Here is an 18,544-nt window from a genome sequence, read left to right as displayed (position 1 = left end):
CACCTAATACCCTGTGTTCATCCTTGGTCTTGTCCAAAGCCTGAAGCAGCAAATAAACACAAGAACAAGTGGGACAGATTTTCAACATGGTGCCAAGACAATTCAATGGGAGAAAAGGTTCATCTTTTCTACAAATGGTGTTGGAATAACTGGATATACACATGCAAAAGAATGACGTTGAATCCCTTCCTTACACTCTACACAAAAATTAACTCAAAATGGATCACAGACCTAATGTAAGAGCTAAAACTATACAACTCTTAGAAGAAAACATAGGAGATGTTTGTGACCCTGGGTTATTCAAAACTTTCTTAGACATGGTGCCAAAATAAGTGACAAGAATAAATTTGACTTCATCAAGATAAAAAACTTTTGTGCTTCAAAGGACACTATCAAAATGAAAATACCTCCCACAGAATGGGAGAAAATATGTGTAACTCATATACGTAATAATGACTTGTATCCAGAATACATACCCTTACAACTCAACAATAAAAAGCCAAATAACAAAATTGAAGAAATGGACAAAGGATTTGAATAGACATTTTTTTCCAGAGAAGATATACAAATGACCAATAAGCACATGAAAAGTTTTGCTCAACATCATTAGCCATTAAGGGAATGTAAATGAAAGCCACAATGAGATACGACTTCACTCCTATTAGGATGGTTATAATCAAAATGATAGATGGCAAGGATGTGGAGAAAGTGGAACACTCATACATTGCTGGAGGGAATGTAACATGGAATTCTGGAAGTTTAGCGGTTCCTCAAACAGTTAAATGTGGAGTTATCATTTGACCCAATAATTCCGTTCCTCGGTATATACCCAAGAGCAATGAAAACATACATCCACACAAAAACCTGTATATGAATTTTCATAGCAGTGTTATTCTTAATAGTCAAAAAATGGAATCCACATGTGCATCAGTGGATGAATAGATAAACAAAATGTGGTATATTCACAAAACGAAATATTTAGTCATAAAAAGGAATGAAGTACTGATACGTGTTACAACTTGGATGAAGCTTGAAAACCTTAAAATGAAAGAAGCCAGTCACAAAAGGCCACATATTATGTGATTCTACTTATATGAAATGTCCAGAATAGGCCAATCAGTAGAGATAGAAAGTAGACTGGTGATTGCCCAGGGTGGGGCGCAGGTGGGTGGGGATGGTGGGGGAGTGATGGCGACTGATGTGACATTTCTTCTTAGGGTGATGAAAACATTCTAGAATTGATTGTGGTGATGGTTGCACGACCCTATGACTATACTAAAAACTACTGAATTTTACACTTTAAATGGGTGAATTGTATGGTATGTGAATTATATCTCAGTAAAGCTGTTAAAAAATTTTTAAGCAGGATAGGGGCTTCCCTGGTGGCGCAGTGGTTTAAGAATCCGCCTGCCAATGCAGGGGACACGGGTTCGAGCCCTGGTCCGGGAAGATCCCACATGCCACAGAGCAACTAAGCCCGTGCACCACAACTACTGAGCCTGCTCTCTAGAGCCCGTGCGCCACAACTACTGAGTCCGTGCTCTAGAGAGCCCGCGAGCCACAACTACTGAAGCCCGCGCACCTACAGCCTGTGCTCCGCAACAAGAGAAGCCACCACAATGAGAAGTCCACGCACCACAACAAAGAGTAGCCCCCGCACACAGCAATGAAGACCCAAGGCAGCCAAAAATAAATTAAAAAAAAAATTTTTTTTTAAGTAGGATAAAGAAATGCCGTGCTATTTCAAAACATCCCGCATTTGTTAGAAACCAGTCTCACACTCGTTTTCCCAAGCATCAAGGGAAACACAGGTTTCTGTCTCCTGGGACACTCTGGGTCCGGAGCTCATTCATTTTCCTGCGTGCCTGTGCAACTGTCAAGGGCTCAGTGCAGGAATTCCGATCCCGGTGAATCATGGATCTGCAGTCTTTGTTCAATGAAGCACTTCAATTCTATAGAGCCATGTATTTTTCCCTCTTAACAATAAACTGTCCTTGAAGCTTGAAGTGCACCACAAAAAATTATTTTGTTTCCAGCGTAGACAGATTCACTCCATTAAGGTCACCTGAAACTCACTAGGTCAGGTGTTTGGAGCAGGCCAGAGTGCCAGGATGACCGAACCCTAAATATCAGATGCTGAACTTTTAGGCTCATGATTTGTTCTCTCCCTCCTTCCCTCCCTTTCTTTCATCCAGGTTCTTCAGCTCTAAGACAAAAGGTCTAAATCCCCACCCCATCCCCCAAACCAAGAGTGCTGGATGGGAAGAGACAGAGGAGCTTCCTGGAGTTTCCTGGCTCTGGGGACTCACACTTGAGCATCCACCCACTCCTGAGTCACTTTACTTCCCTTCTTCATGCCTAAGGCAGAGCTTGGTTAGGGGTCCTAGAAGCAGTTCCCACCCTGGCATGTCAGAAGGAGCCAGTGAACACATAGGGAAGTCTGGCTGGTGAAGGATTCAAGAAGAAGCAAAGCAAAGACTTTTCTCACGTGAAAATGGCCAGTCTAGAGGGGAGCTCAGAGCAGGCACCAGTAGATACACGCTGAAATAAATGAACAACTGGATAGCAAAATCCACAAAAATGTAGACTTTATTTAAGAAGTCCTTGAGATATAAAAGAAGACAAAGGCAGGGTCCAAGGATAATAGAAACCTAACCCCTGAGTGTCAGAGCACTCTAGGTGTAAAAGGAGATGGGAGTGGGGATGGGAAGGTGGGTGACTTGGTATTCTTCTGGCTTCAAAAAGTCAGAGAGCCAGCTAGAACATCCTGGTACTGGTTATAGATTCTTTACAAAGGTGTTTACCTGTGGGAAAGAGAAAAACCAAAAGTTAATTTCACATTTTCAGGAGACTACACAATAGTCCATCCATAATGCATATGTAGCCAAGCCCATGAGTTTTTGTGAGGAAGGGAAAATAGGTATGGAAAGGAAATGTGACCTGCCCAGGGTCCTACAGTATCAAGTGGCAGAGCTGGATAGAATCCAGAAGTCTCATTTCCCTAGTTCTAGAATACCTTAGAGGAGGGAGTCAGCTGGAAAGCACATATTACAAGTCAAATATTTAACAGTTATTGGCCCAAAATATTAGAGAATAGGGATTATATTAGTAACTTCTACAAGGCCCCACAGGCTTTGGAGTGTGAAATGCAATTTGAGGCACAATGCACAGGGCCCATACTGAAGTCTGAAGCAATAAAAGTGCAAAAAAGGAAAACTACTAGAAAGCAGGAGTTAAGGTCTTCCCCACCCTCTTCATGAGCTCTTCTTGTTTGGTTACTTCTTCAGAAAAATCGTCATTGACATCCAACACCAGCACTGGAATGTTCAGCAGAGCCTCAGAGTGGAGCCTATAAGAAGCATGAACATTTAGGGAACAGAAAAAAGATGGCAGGTTTCACATAGTCACCAGTCTTAATAATTCAGAACAGATCTAAGGTCACATACCTTCTTAAGGAAATTTCATGTAAACAGTAGTTTAAAAAGAGAATTCAATAAAGTTGGCTGGGAAGATGAGGCTGAAATTCCTCTTTAGCTTGAGACTGATACTGAAGGTCAGAGCCTCAAACATTTTAAATGGACACCACACCAAGCCTGAAGGGAGGAAAGGCTGAAACTAGGAACGTCAACTTAGTACACTGACAATTTCTCTAAAATTTTTCAGCCCTTTACCCTGAGCCAACTATGTCATCATCATCAATCACCATGGTCAGTCAGGGGATGTCAAAAAACAAAAAAGCTGGAGAAATAGAATCTAATAAAAAGTTTCTTGGAATATATAGATTACATCCAATATTAAATTTCTGATTTGGATAATGCTTGACAATTCCAACCACTTCCAGAACATTCTGAACCTGCTTAAGGGGCTGCATGTTGAACTTCCTGTATTTTAATGACCGGCTGCAGGAAGGCAGGCCTCTGTCCACTGCTGCTCTCTTCTCCACTTACGGGGTTGTTTTGTGGACAAGCCAGGCTTCATGCTGAGCATGAAGCTGCTCAAGATACGCCAACTCAATTCCTTTCTCCTCTTCCCTGGCCCTCAGGTGTAGTCTCTTCAAACAAACCTGAAAGACAATCCCCAGGATCTGCTGAGCTCTTTGGTTATTTCGGCTGTTACAAAAGCTGGGGTGTTCTCAGACCCACTTGCCATGTCTATCCTGGGCACTAGCGCTATGCCTTTGCTTCTGCTGCCTTGTTTTTTTATTCAATCACAGGTCAATAACAAACATCGTCTACCCTGGGAACCTGGAATAACCTTTTTTTCCTCCTCCCAGCCACACCCAGGAAGTCACCGAACTCTCTTTAATCTCTCTCCAGCTGGCTCTCACCTTGCCTCTCTCGCCTCTGACCTGGTCAGGCCCTCATCATCTCTCACCTGGGCTACGAGCAAGAGCCTTCTGGCTCCCTGCCTCCTGGAAGCGGTGAAGCATGTGGAAAGAGCACAGGCCCTAAAGTCAGAAAGTCCAGGGTTAAACTCCCGTCTTCACCAGGCAGCAGCGGGGCAAGCTTTGTGGGCTTCCATTTCCTCCCCCTTCATCAATCCCACAGGTCGCTGTGAAGATTTACAGAGGGAGCCCGTCAAGTTCCTGGCAAATGCTGTCCTTCCTCCCAGTTTTCCTGCTCAGTCCACCCTTCCAGAGTATTGCAATATACAGTTGTCCCTCAGTATCTGTGGTAAGGGGGGGTTGGTTCCAGGACCCCATGACGATACAGATATCCAAGGCTGCTCAAGTCCCTTATGTGTATGAAATGACAGTGGGCTCTCCACATCAGTGGGGTCCGTGTCTGCAGATATGGAGGGTTGACTGTAACGGTATTACTCTCCTTGCTTAAAATACCTCACAGGGTCCTTATCGCCTTCAGCCCTGGATTCAAGGAAGTATGAGTAACATCATATTTACCAAAGGGTAAGTAATTTGAAACATCTCTTTCATATCATATCAAACACTCACTCTGGGGCACAATGCAAATTCTGCATAGGTCAAAGGTAAAGAAGTAAAAAAAGTGAGGCTTGAGACTAACTCTCCATCCTCCACTCCTTCCAGAGTGTGCATAATTTCACTCTGGTCAGAAAGTTTGAAGCACAATGGCTCAGGGAATGTCAGCTTCTCCTTTACTGGTCATACAAGGCCATTCCCAGAGTCTGGCCACCCCTCCTAACTCTCCACTTTCAACTTCCTTAGCTCCTTCCTCCCCTGGACCCACGGCTTCAGCCAGATTTGACCTCCTGCCTGCGGTACAGATCAAGCTCTTTCACATCTCAAAACTTTCGCTCTGAATGTTTGCTTTGCCTGAATTGCCTTCCTTCCTCTCTCTGCCTGGCAAACGCTTTATTATTCAATGTCATCTGTCCTGGGAAGAACAGGTAGATTAACTCACTGATTTAGGACTTCTCTCTTTCAAACATTTAAACTTTATTCCCAAATGTAAACTTTATCCCCAAACGTAGGGTACAATATCCCTAAAGGTGCAGAGTCTTTACTGTTTCCCTCTTGTGCCATCTTTCCTCTAAGGAAAGAAAATCATATAAACACATTTCATTTATGATCTTATGTCCAACTTTTCAAACTGATTAACACAGATCTAACATGTTAATACTTTTAGCCCTTATCCCTTTTCATCTCTTTCCCCTGAATTAAGAACTGCTCTAAACTTAGATGAAGTCCTTGTCCTAGGGATTCTATAATCTAGTTAGATAACAAGTAAAACGACATACGAAAAATAGCAAATCAAGTGCTGAACTGGGAGGTTTGGATCTTAAGTGCGGTGGTCAGATAAGGGAGGGAGCAGTTGGGCTCAGGCAGTCAGAGGCGCTTCCCGGAAGAGGCAGGGCCCTGCCTTTATCTCTGGTACCAGCTTACTCAGCACCACTCTGCGAGCCAGGCGCTACGCTAGGCCCTGGACAAACACAGACCCCCCAGTGGTATTTCAGCTGTATCAGGTGACAGAGGGAGGTCTGCACAGGGTGCTCTAAGGGCACAGTGACTGGGGGAGACCCAGGAGGCAGGCCAGAGTCCGTCTGGTTCAGGGCTGAGCGCAGGGCCTGGTAGAGCAGGTGGTCAATAAGTATTTGTTGCACATACTCACTGAACGTTTTCCTTCCTGACCTAGTCTATCTCTATCAACCTTTTGCTCCTGCTTTAATCTTTTCCATTTCTGCTTTCCTTCACTCTGAACCTCCCCTTTCTCCTTCTGTCATCCTGCCCCTACTGACGTCCTCAAACTCAGCGCTGACTGCTTCGAGGCATCTCCCCTTGTTCCCCTGCCTGCCCATCACACAGCTTTACACCACTGACTTCCTGCTACCCAGTTCTCCGCCCCACTGATGACAGATGTTAGTGACTTGTTGTATACTTTCAGAAAGATTCACGCATTTCACATTCTTAACCCCACCTTTAAAAAAAACCCCCAGGGCTTCCCTGGTGGCGCAGTGGCTGAGAATCTGCCTGCCAATGCAGGGGACACGGGTTCGAGCCCTGGTCTGGGAAGATCCCACATGCCTTGGAGCAACTGGGCCCGTAAGCCACAATTACCGAGCCTGCGCGTCTGGAGCCTGTGCTCCGCAACAAGAGAGGCCGCGATAGTGAGAGGCCCGCGCACCGCGATGAGGAGTGGCCCCCGCTTGCCGCAACTAGAAAAAACCCTCGCACAGAAACGAAGACCCAACACAGCCATAAATAAATAAATTAATAAATAAATAAAATTTAAAAAAACCAAACAAACCCATACATATAAAAGGTCTCCTACCACACACTTAGTTCTTATTTTTCTTTACTTAACAATACGTCTTGAAGATTGTTACATGTCAGTATAGTACTTTCTAGTTCTTTTTCATGACTTCAGAGTTTATCAGTGCATGGATGGAGCATAATCTATTCAACCGGTCCCTACTGATGACTACTGGGCTGTTTACAATAACTTGCTATTGTAAACAATGTTGCCTTGCACATGAACCATTTTGCCTATGTGGGAGCATATTTATGGAGTAAATTCCAAGGAGCATGATTAATAGGTCAAAAGTATGTGCACTGCTAGTATACGCTGCCAAACTGCCTCCTTAGAGGCTGACCGACTCACATTCCTGCCAGCAAGGTAGCTTCAGGATTTCTAAATATAGCAAAGCTACCTAATTTTCCTGAGAGAAAAATATTATCAGAATTAATGAAAATGCGTATTTTTTAGAATGTGGCTTTATGGTTTCAATTATACACAGGGCAGAGCAATTCTTTTTATAAAAGCTATAATTATTCATTCATTGCTGGCAGGCAAACATTGATGCTGAAGTCTCTCCTGCTAAACTGGGCTAACATTTCCCTTTGCACTGTTAATTTGCTTAATAGAGCAAACTTTTCTTCCCTCCAGAAGCCTAGGTAAACTTCTATTTTGAGCATTCGGCATAATTGTTGCTTTACTGATATGGTTACAACAAGTTCTTTAAAGAAAAAAACCTGTGCAAACAGTGCTTTAGTCTGGTCCCTCTTTACCTCAGTCCTCATGCGGAGGACATACTGAATGTGAATAGGAAAGACAGTGCAGCTGGAAATGGCGGCTGCCCCTTCACTCCCCTGCCCGCCGCATCCCCACCCCCGGAAGAGCTGCTGTTTGGACTGCTTGAAGTCAGAGACAGCAACTGGACAGTGGCTGCTAATGGGTCTGGCCACTGTGCTTCTCAAGCCCAGCATCCAGGTGCCACTTGTTCCCAAGCCTTTGCAGCACGCTGTGTCCAGGCTGCAAACACGGCCTGGCTCTTGGAGGCACACTGGCCAGCTGCACTCTCTCTTCCTGATTCTATGGGGCACTGAGGCCCAGCCATTTCTCTTCTGATTTTTTACTGTTGGCTCGCTTGCTTTTTACAATTTAGGGGACAGTAGGTGGGAAGGAGCAAAAGGCCCTACTTGAGCCCATCCCTCGAGCTCTAAACGTAGCATCTGCCAGGGGACTGAGCACTGGCACAGCTTTCTACACAGAGATGTTTTCACTTCTGTTCTGCTCTCTCTTAGATACAGTTCTCTTTGGGTCTCACAGAAGAGGTCAGTGGTGACTTCAGGGGAAGGATATCGACATTCCTGGTTCCTGGCTCTAATGCCATCAAAATAGCACCAAAATCCCCATTCAATATCAAAATGAATAAGCTATTTTTTTCTACCATCAAGTTGCAGTAATCCTTCAACCCTTATTCTACCCCAGCTGAAATACGTCAATTCGTCTCTCCAAAAAGATGTATCAGCCACACCATAAAAATAACAGTCACCACCACCACTGTCATCATCATTGTCTCTTCTCACAAAGTCATTCCAAGTACACAAAGAAGTGAGGAAGACTTTCTTCCTTCCCTTGCTGGGTCCCAGTGTCCCAGCAGGTTAGGTTAGGTTAGGTTAGGTTAGGTTAGGAACCAGGAAAAGGCTAGGTCAGTACTTTCAATTCTTCTCTTAATGCTTAGCCCCTCAACCTACTTCTGCTTTCAACTATCCATCCCATGAACTCCTACTGGAAACCTGTCACCTCTTCAAAATCCAACCACAATCTTCACTCAGTTCAAGTCCACAATGCTCTTACTCAACCATGAGCCCTCCTGGGGGCCAGGAATTTCCTCTCATCCTGAACCCTACACTCAGCTACTTCAAACCATCCTTTCGGCAGGGGTCTCCTTTTCCCCTAATCACTGACACCAATCCCCGCCCCTACAGTACAGTCACCCTCATAATTGGCCTCTTCTATTCCTGCTCCCAGGCAATGAAGACTACTGTGGAAGAAGCCATAAATACGCAAGGCAGCTACTTTCAGCTTCATTCTTTTCACAGAAGGTTCTCAGCCCTCTGGCTTCACTGCATCTCTAGCTGAGTTTCACTTTAAACCTGAGATCCTATTTACTTCCGTGGAATCTCTTTATTTCCTCCTATGACCTAGCTTCTGCCTCACAATCTTCAGAAGCTCCTGACACAAAAAGCCCCAATACCTGGTGCCTGTCACACCCAAGGCATTCAAACTGGTCAGGCCCTTCCATCCGGTCCTCTCGTCTCTGGCTCCTGTGAGCCTGTGCAAATGGGGCTCTCCCACCCATTTTCTGATCAGTCAGTCTGCTCTCAGGCTTCCCCCTTCCACGAGACTCAGTCCTGTCTCTAAAAGCACGGCCTCTAGCTTGAAGGGAACTTTCCCTCCTAAGATAATGTGGTATATCTGGCATTTGACTGTATGTCAGATATTTGTCTAAAAAGGTGAGAACAACACATCCCTCAAAAAATACCCCCTGCCTTGACTCCCACTCCAGAAGAGCCCTTAGAGATCACTAGTGTGAGACACTGGATTTGACAGACAAGGACCCCTCTGGGGAAAGGTTTCCAGGGCCTGCCCACGGTCACTGCCTGTTGGCAGAGCCAAGGACCACTGCTGTCTCCAGAGACTCCAGTGCTCCTGCCATAACATCACCCTACTGTGGGCTGGGCTGGCTCCATGGTCCAAGTCAGAGGGTCATGGGTTGCAACTTCCACAGTCCATCTTGCCTTCCCAGTGGCATCCTTAAGGTTCAAAAGGAGACTATAAATTAGGATGGTATCAGGATGAGGTGAGGAAACCCTTTTCCTCCTCCTGACATGCTATTCAGGAAACCATCAAGACCATCACAGACTCTGATGACCCAGTTAGAGGGAAGGAAAAGCTGAGGCAACTGGCTACAGGTTAGCTGATCAGAAGTTCGAACCTGCAGACCCTGGTGATAAATATAAAGCCCAATTTTCTCTATGTGGTTGCCACATCAAGAAGGACCCTTTCTACGCACAGCCATTTGCTTTAGCCCTCTGCTTCAGAAAGCCTGTGGGTGCTCACGCTAGGATGGGAGAGTACTCATCCACTGCTCTCCGTGCTCCAGGTAATACCCACAATCGACTTTCTCCAACTGGAAAATCAGGGGCTCAGAGAACATCACCTCTTAAGTTTCATATGGCCCTAAAGTCTAAGGCTTTAAATTCTGTGTTACCTGGGGAGCAGCCTGGAGGTAGATGAAGCCATGTAATCTGAGCCGGCTGGCAAACTCCTGCAGGAGAAAATAATGCCAGTCCTGATAGATATGCCATTCGATGTCACCGAGGGAACCATTTTCAAAAAGAGTCTTTGCAAAGATATACCTGGTTGGAAATGTAAGTAGGATGGGGAGAGGGGAGGAGAATGGGAAATGGAATGAAAGGCCATAGCACGAGAGAAGCAAAAAAAAAAAATTATCAATAACCAACTTGTTCCATGTCTGTCCAAACCACTTAACCTTTCTAGCGCCTCATCAATCTTTTTTTTTTCTTTTTCTTTTTTAATTGAAGTATAGTTGACACTTAACCTTTCTAGTTCCTCACCCATCTTTAAGAAATCTGAATTCTTCACCTATGTCTCTCCCTCCTTGCTCAACACTAAGATGAGAATAGAATTTAGACTTTAGAGGCCGAAATCACAGCTCTCTGGATGGATTAATCCACTGGAAGAAAAGGGACACTGAAAGAGAATATCATTGGTCACTAACAATTTTCCCTGCTGGAAACCAGTCAAAACATATAGCAAATGGTGCATGTAAACTCAAACTTGCATGTAAACTCAAACTTTTAAGATTTCCTTATTATTACTGCAAGTAAACCCCCAAACAAAAAGCCAATCTAGTATAAAGCACCCACCACTTTTAATTTAAGGACTCAAGCCTTCTGCGTCTCCAGGTTACTAAGCCATCCTTTTGTCTACTTGAGAAGTAGAGCAGGAACTGTATTTAAGTGGTGTTACCTATGGAGCAGTAAATGCACTTCCTACTAACTGCAGTATTACCAAGAAAGCAGACTCTCCTCCAAAGCAAGCACGTATAAGCTCTTGCTTCCTCTGCTTCTGAGCTTCTAATCCAGATACAAGAAAGCTAAATCTAAAAATCAAACTAGTTTTGCCCCTTGCTTACTTCCATAACTAAAGGAGCATCTGGTGAATAGGAAATAAGAGTTAACTAGAAACCATCATTTCAGGAGGGTCAGTTCTGCTTTCAAACCTCAGGCATCTTGATACAAAACACAATTTACATCCTGAACAATGAACTCCAGTTTCTAAGGCAACGCTCAGCAACTGGCTACTTCTGGGAAAATGAAATTCAGAATCCTTATCTATGAATGGCTCAGGGAAGTATACACCGCAAGGCTGCAAGTGTTGCAATAAGAGAATGGCTTGCAGAGTCACACTCCCGAGTCCGGCCTGGCTTCAAAATTCACTAGCTGTGTCACCAGGGGCAAGACATCAAACTCTCAGCCTGCTTCTTCCTCTGTACAAAGATAACAGTTGAACCTAACTCATAGAGTTGTGAGGACTGTACATCATACCTACAAGGTGCTTACAAGAGTGACTGGCACATAGTACTCAAGACACCTTAGGGTGTCTATGGGTGTACTATGGGTGTCTAAAGGTGTCTTAAAGACACCTTAGCTGTCACTGTAACTACTTCATCGTTAGGCTATGAAGGCACTAATCTGGGAGCTCCAGAAGTCAACTCTTCCAGTCTGGAATGGCTTAGCTACAGCCTAGCTGAAGGCAACAAAGAAAAGAGGCGAATTTCTAATTCAGTATCTGAAAAATGTTTTCAGCTTCTTCACAGGTAACATGGAAATTAAGATCTTATAAAGAGAAAGTAAATATCTGTTAATAAGTCCTATAAAAGGGCCCTCGCCTTTTTTGAAGATGAGCACTTCTTTATTTCTCCAAAGCTGGTGGTGAAGGGGCAAGAGGGCATAGAAGGCCGTGGTGCTGAATGCTGAGGGGAGGGAACCCTGAAGCCCGAATGCAGGGGCTGCAGGGAAGAACCAGCTTAAGGACCTAGGCGTAAAGTTCTCTGCTCTAAAACCACATGCTATTATTTTCTTTCAACTCAAACAGAAAAGATTTAGATTTCTCCCTCCCTGTCATCCACTCTCCCAAACAAGCCATGTTCCTCCTTTGGAACACATATAACACACATGAGCACACGTGCAGTCTCAGAGTTCCCTGTTAGACTAAGGTCACCGTGAAGGCAGGGACTGGGTCTGCTCTGCTTACTGCTGCTGTCCAGTGCCTAAACACAGGCGGCATTCAACAAATCTGTGCTGAGCAAATGAATAAATGTTTAAAGGAGTGGAAGTCCCAAGATCTTGTACCTTCTAAACAAAGTATTTCTATTTCTAAGGGGTCTCTCACATGTCTATCTCACTAAAGGGCTGGAAATCAAAAGACTGATGGTAGGGACTTCCCTGGCGGTCCAGTGGTTAAGACTCGGAGCTTCCACTGCAGGGGACACGGGTTTGATCCCTGGTCAGGGAATTAAGATCCCACATGCTGCACAGTGAGGCCAAAAAAAAAAAGATGGTGAATATGTTTCCAAGCAGGTAGTAATATGTAATTCATCTTCTTAATTCAAGAGGCATGGCTTGGGAGAGGGGAAAGGAAAATAGGTAGTAGTATATCCAACAGTTGAAAAAGAACTAAAAGCTATAGCCCAACCATTTATAATTCACATATTTTGTTTTTATAAAGAGTAGGCTCTCTCCTGGGGTTCACAGAGAAGGAATGCCTAGTCTATAGGATTTGTTTTACATATCTTGAATGATTTTTAAGTAATGTTTAAAAAAAAAAACCACAATACATTTACAAAGGTATCCTTATTTTTTTCCCTCCAGGAGGCTTTATGGGAGCACTAAGGAGCAGAGCTAGTTTTTCTAATTTGGAATTAAATGGGTAACCAATCTAGTGTCTTCAGAAGTGAATGGACAATAAAAATGCAACATTTTGCATTTTGATAACTCAAGGGGCTTAAGATAGACCATCATGCTTTAAGCCACCATTTCATACTGACAGAGGTCATTCATAGCCTTCAGATAAAAAACCCTCAGTGATGTCCAGATTAAGGCACCCTCACTTCATCTTCAAATGGCTTATACACAAGTCACAGACTGGTTTTGTGGCAGAACCAGGAATTCCAGAGCATAGATGGACTAGCTCCTCTAGAACAGATGGGCTGAATTCCCAAGCTATCTGCTAGCTTTCATTAAAAGTGACTCCCCATCTCACTCCCTCAGGTGGTCAGGACGATGCTCTTCCCCTGACCTGTAAGAGATTGGATGTCTCTTACAGGCTCTGGCCAACAATAAGCCCTGCCACACAACAAAGGGTCAAAAAAGGTTAAATCCAAGACAGAAGCCAATTTTACAAATCTGCTATTTCTACTCAGAAATCCTTTCTTGAAGAATTTTAAAAAAAGGATAAATTTAGTTCTCCTATCATTTTAGGAACACATTTTAATTCCGACTGCTTTTTTCTTCCAGGTGATAACCAACCACTGATTCATTTGGTTTGCTAGAACATATGCTGCTACTTAAGTGTCTATTCTGTGCCTTTTAGCATGTAATGGTTATACTAGGTAGCTACCCGCCTGCTTCTATGCTAGAAAAGAATAAGGAAACATAATCAGTGCCAATGTGAGAAATTAAATGCATTCAGATTATGAAAAACACAATCTCCTTTCTTGACATATATGGTAACTGTGAAATTATAAGTCTGAACAAATCTGTATAGTGTTGTCTTTAAAAAGACAATTTTTTCAAGTATAATTTTCAGTGACAAGAGCAGTGCAGAGTCTGAGCAAGAGGAGAAAACATGCAGCGCTAAGCACAGAGCTTGTGACTGGTGGAGGGCTCAGGGTCTTACCTGTCGCTGTATACAGACCTCTCAAAGATCTGTACTGCCTTCTTGGCCTCTAAGAGTTTCTCAGGGAAGGGCTCCAACTGTATTTTCAGGCGGCTCATAAAAGAAAATGTCTGGAATGTGTAGCACCATCGTGCTGGCTCCTGATACATCATATCCAGCAAGTTTCCGAGACTGGGGGCAGTGCAGGCCTAGAGGTAAATTATGAAAGAGGAGAATTTCCTAGAAGGCATATTTACTTCACAGTGTTTACCACCCTTCTACCCGCCCCCCAGCAAGTGTAATAATCAATGAGAGACACAATTACAAAAGTTTCCTTCCACTAAAAAGATATAATCACATCCCTCAGCTTAGTCAAAGCTACATAATCAAGGAAGAGATTTTCCTACCTTACTAGACAAGAATCTGACAGAGGGAGATGACATGCCACCTTCAGCATACCAAAGAACAGCAGAGGAAGAACCACCCATAGAATTAGCACAGTCGCTGATTGGTGGGTTTGTGGAGCGTGTTGGAGGAGGACTTAACAATCAACAACCATCTGAAACTCTACTTGGAATCAGATATTTCCACTGTAACACTATGTTGCTTCTCTTTTGAGCTTCCATTTGTGGCTATTTCTTTCTAAAACTTCAACCCAGACAAGAAAGTAACTGATTATTTGAAAATCCAACCAACCAAACCGAGTTCTCTCTCTCTTATAGCAAGGCTACAGTTTGTTAAACAAACAAATGAACAAACAAAACCCTCCTCCTCGATTCTAGACACTTTATGAAAGGCATGTGCAGACCCACTTACTCAGCATGTGCAGGTGGGAACGTGTGTAAGACACTCAGGAACCCTGGATTCTTTCCTGGGCTCTGCCACTGACTCAATGCAAAAGTGAGTTTTGCGAAAAGCACTCTGATCTGCGTTCATTCAGTCACCATGAACTGAAGGCCTGTGTGGATAAGACGCTACGTGAGCTAGGTGCTGTAAGGGGTACAGAAAACAAAACTAAGATTTATCTCAATGTTCACTGTGCTGTTATCTCATTTAATCTTCAAAACAGCATCATGAGGTAGGTACTACTGTATGCCCATTTTCTTGAGGAGAACATCCACTCAGAAAGGTTAAGGAACTTACTTGTCCAAAGTTTCATGGTAAGTGTTGAATGGGGACTCAAACCTGGCTTCCTCTAACTTCTTCATTCTAATACTTCTCCATATAAAGGCGAGCAAGACATGGTTCCCAAACTCAAGTAGCTCATAATGCATACGGAAAGGGGGTGACAAAGATATGGAGAGCTAGACTATAAAGCAGAACATACAACAAAGGAGTGATCACGGTATGGTGGAGGGAATCTGAGAAAGTTTCTGGAAAAAAGTGGCATTAAGCTGGGAAGTAAATGATACATGGAATCTCCACAGATGGAAATGGGGATTAAGAAGAAAGTATTTCAGGTAGAGACAAAAATTCACGGGGTGGGGGGAAAGGTTAGACAACCACAAGTGGTCCAGTTTGGCTAAATATCACCCCTGGATTCCAAAGAGGGGTCCTATGCTTTGGAAAGCTTCAGCAGAGTATGTGTGTAGAGCAGAGTGGATTACAAAACAACTTCCCTCCTTTCAATCCTGCAACCTACAAACACAAACCAGCCTCACAGATGGCCCCTGGCTGAGAGCTGGAGGTTGAAGCAGGAGGACAAATTTGAATCTACTCGAGTCTCTGGTGGTGTCACCAGAGACTGTAGGGAGCCCATGGTTACAGCATAGTTCTGAGACTGCAGGGAAGCCTGCTGAGTGGAGTAGGGCACTGTGATGGCAGATGCACTAGGTGGACTGGGTGGGGGATTCTACCGGCAGGCTTTGGGTTACCAAAGGGAGCCTGTTCCAGAATAAAAAACTGTACAGAGGCCTACACAATTTCTGAAGAACCTATCTCAGCTACAGAACGTATGCAAATATCCCTTCAAACATATAAACAACAGAGGGACAATCATTGGATATAAAAATATCCAGCAATTCAAAAGGAGTGGACCCATCCGTGTGTTCAGGACAAGCAGCCTCTCAGGAGACAGAGCTATTGCCACAAACAGGAGAAAACAAAAAAATCTCAATGGGACTCGAGACTGCCACATTGATAAGAACAGGCTATCATAAAAAAGGAACAACGGACTTCCCTGGCAGTCCAGTGGTTAAGACTCCGCGCTTCCACTGCAGGGGGCATGGGTTTGATCCCTGGTGGGGGAACTAAGATCCCATAAGCAGCGTGGTGTGGCCAGAAAAAGAACAAACAAACAAAACGGAGCAATATGAAAAGAACATTCTTAGAGGAGAAAAATGCAATTGCCAAAACAAAACTCCCAATGAAGATAGTAACCAGCAGACTGTAAACTGCAGTAAACCTAATTAGTGAATATCATACAGAATATCGACTAAAGAAACTTTCCCTAAACTAAGAGAAAAAAAGCAGAAAATTATGAAAGAAATAAAAAGAAATACAGTTTAGGAGATCCAATATACATTGTTATATAGTGGTAGGGTATTTTTTGTTTTTTCTTTCGTTTCTCTGGAAGGATACATCAAGATGTAATGTCACTTGTGTCCTGACAGCAGTGAATACAATTTTGTATCAAACAACTTTTCAAACAAAGGCTAAAATGATGTGCAACTTCACAGTACCCATATCTCAGACAAAGCTACCTAACCAAAGCAAACGATTTTCCTTCTCATGAGATAGGAGTCCAATATAGAATGGTGAAATGCCACCCCCAATAAAAAAAAGAGATCAGCAGAGGAAGACCACTACTCATAAGGTCTCCTTCTCATCAAATTTCACCATCACTGAGAATCACTGTCTAATAGAAACATGACATATCTCTAGGTATTTTAGAATAGAAAAGAAGTTTAAAACCATGCTACAACTAGGAGTTATAGTCAGGGGGAACTGATCAGATGAAAAAGAAGCCAAAATCAAAGAAAAAAATTAAAGAAAATCTCTGAAGATGTGAGACTTTCCACCAGAGAAATTCACTAAGTACCAGAAAGGATTTAATGTAGATTTACATATACAGCTTTCACCCACACACACACACACACACACCCAGACCTATCCTAGCAAGATGTCAACAATTCATGAAAGCAAAACAAAACAAAAACCTAAGGAGGGGGAAAAACATTAGTTACTTATAAAAAAAAAAAAAAAAGATCAGAACCATATAACACTTCCCTACAACAGAAACTAAAGACATTTTAAGACAAGCAATCACTCAGAAATTATACCAACCACATTCTGAAACAAAAAAAATCCTCTAAAATATATTTCAACCAATTGAAAAATGAATCAAAATAAAGAATTAAGAAATGGGAAGAGGTAATAAGAAGACAGTGGTCAGTGAATGACCAGTAGAACAGTTAAGTATAAAGTAATTATTGTTAATGTGGTTAAGAAGTTTACTGCCAATTTCTATAGTTAAAAGAGAAATTTCAGGGAATTTCCTGGTGGTCCAGTGGTTAGGACTTGGTACTTTCACTGCTGGGACCCAGGTTCAATCCCTGGTCGGGAAACTAAGATCCCACAAGCGTTGTGGCGTGGCCAGAAAAAAAAAAAAAAAAAAGAGAGAGAGAGAGAAAAATTTCACTACGTAAAAACATTCTGGATCTATAAAATTATAGATTTCTATACCTGGGGGATGGAGTCTGGAGGAGAAAGTAATAAAAAAAGTAGTAAAATTTATTTTTTTCTTTCATAGAGACCCCATTAACATTGATAAATAGGTTTAAACATTTATATATATATATATTTTATTGAAGTATAGTTGTTTTACAATATTATATTAGTTTCAGGTGTACAGCATAGTGATTCTGTATTTTTGCAGATTATACTCCATTATAGTTTATTACAAGATAATGGCTATAATTCTCTGTGCTGTACAGTATACCCTTGTTGCCTCATCTATTTTATACATGGTAGTTTATACCTGTTAATCCTACATCCCTAATTTGTTCCTCCCCCTTCCCTCTCTCCTTTGGTAACCACAAGTTTGTTTTCTATATCTGTGAGTCTTAAACATGTATATATATATATTTTTATTAATTAATTTATTTATTTTTGGCTGTGTTGGATCTTCGTTTCTGCGCGAGGGCTTTCTCTAGTTGTGGCAAGCGGGGGCCACTCTTCATCGCGGTGCGCGGGCCTCTCACTATCGCGGCCTCTCTTGCTGCGGAGCACAGGCTCCAGACGCGCAGGCTCAGCAATTGTGGCCCACGGGCCCAGTTGCTCCGCGGCATGTGGGATCCTCCCAGACCAGGGCTCGAACCCGCGTCTCCTGCATTGGCAGGCAGACTCTCAACCACTGCGCCACCAGGGAAGCCCAAACATGTATATTTTTAATTTAAACGTTTCCACTAGTAGAGTAAAAATAGTAAAATTTCCATATGAATGAAGGGGAGAAAAATGAAAGAAATATTCAAATACAGCAAAAAGGAAAAAAAGGAGATGAAAGCACAAAATAAGGTGGCAGGAATAAATTAAACATAATCATGATAAAAGAGAAAAATTCCCAGGAAAGGCAAACCCTAAGACTGGGTAAAAGCTAAAAATCCTGTTCATAAGAGAAACGCCTAAAACAAGATGACATACATTAGCTGAAAGTAGAGAGGCAGCAAAATCCACCAGGTAGATGCAAATAAAACGAACGCAGATGTGGCAAAGCTGTATTAAGAAAAAAAAAGCACTGGGACTTCCCTGGTGGTCCAGTGGTTAAGACTCCACGTTCCCAATGCAGGGGGCCCGGGTTCGATCCCTGGTCATGGAACTAGATTCCGCATGCCGCCAATAAAAGCCCGCATGCCAAATAAATTAATTAAATTAAATTTTTA

At 43.0% G+C, this 18,544-nt stretch overlaps 1 protein-coding gene across 10 annotated transcripts in view; it reads right to left on the bottom strand.

Moving 5' to 3' along the window:
- Window positions 1-2,571: 2,571 nt before the first annotated feature.
- Window positions 2,572-18,544, bottom strand: part of DGUOK (deoxyguanosine kinase) — a 35,631-nt gene continuing 19,658 nt past the window's right edge. For 3 of the 10 annotated variants that reach the window (XM_061210777.1, XM_061210782.1, XM_061210783.1), the window contains 5 exons: window positions 13,686-13,873; window positions 9,973-10,120; window positions 3,948-4,063; window positions 3,250-3,349; window positions 2,572-2,804 (listed from right to left, as the gene is read on the bottom strand). In XM_061210777.1, the coding sequence (XP_061066760.1) occupies window positions 2,778-2,804; window positions 3,250-3,349; window positions 3,948-4,063; window positions 9,973-10,120; window positions 13,686-13,873 (579 nt within the window). In that variant the 3' untranslated portion in view covers window positions 2,572-2,777. Of the gene's footprint in view, window positions 2,805-3,219; window positions 3,350-3,947; window positions 4,064-4,374; window positions 4,552-9,972; window positions 10,121-13,685; window positions 13,874-14,480; window positions 14,623-18,544 lie in introns of those variants that run through there. The other 7 variants (XM_061210778.1, XM_061210781.1, XR_009703767.1 and 4 more) reach the window with 7 other exon arrangements.

The sequence above is a fragment of the Eubalaena glacialis genome, chromosome 14, assembly GCF_028564815.1.
Source record: "Eubalaena glacialis isolate mEubGla1 chromosome 14, mEubGla1.1.hap2.+ XY, whole genome shotgun sequence".
In the NCBI taxonomy this organism is placed as follows: domain Eukaryota; kingdom Metazoa; phylum Chordata; class Mammalia; order Artiodactyla; family Balaenidae; genus Eubalaena; species Eubalaena glacialis.
This window is presented reverse-complemented; position numbering and strand designations above follow the sequence as displayed.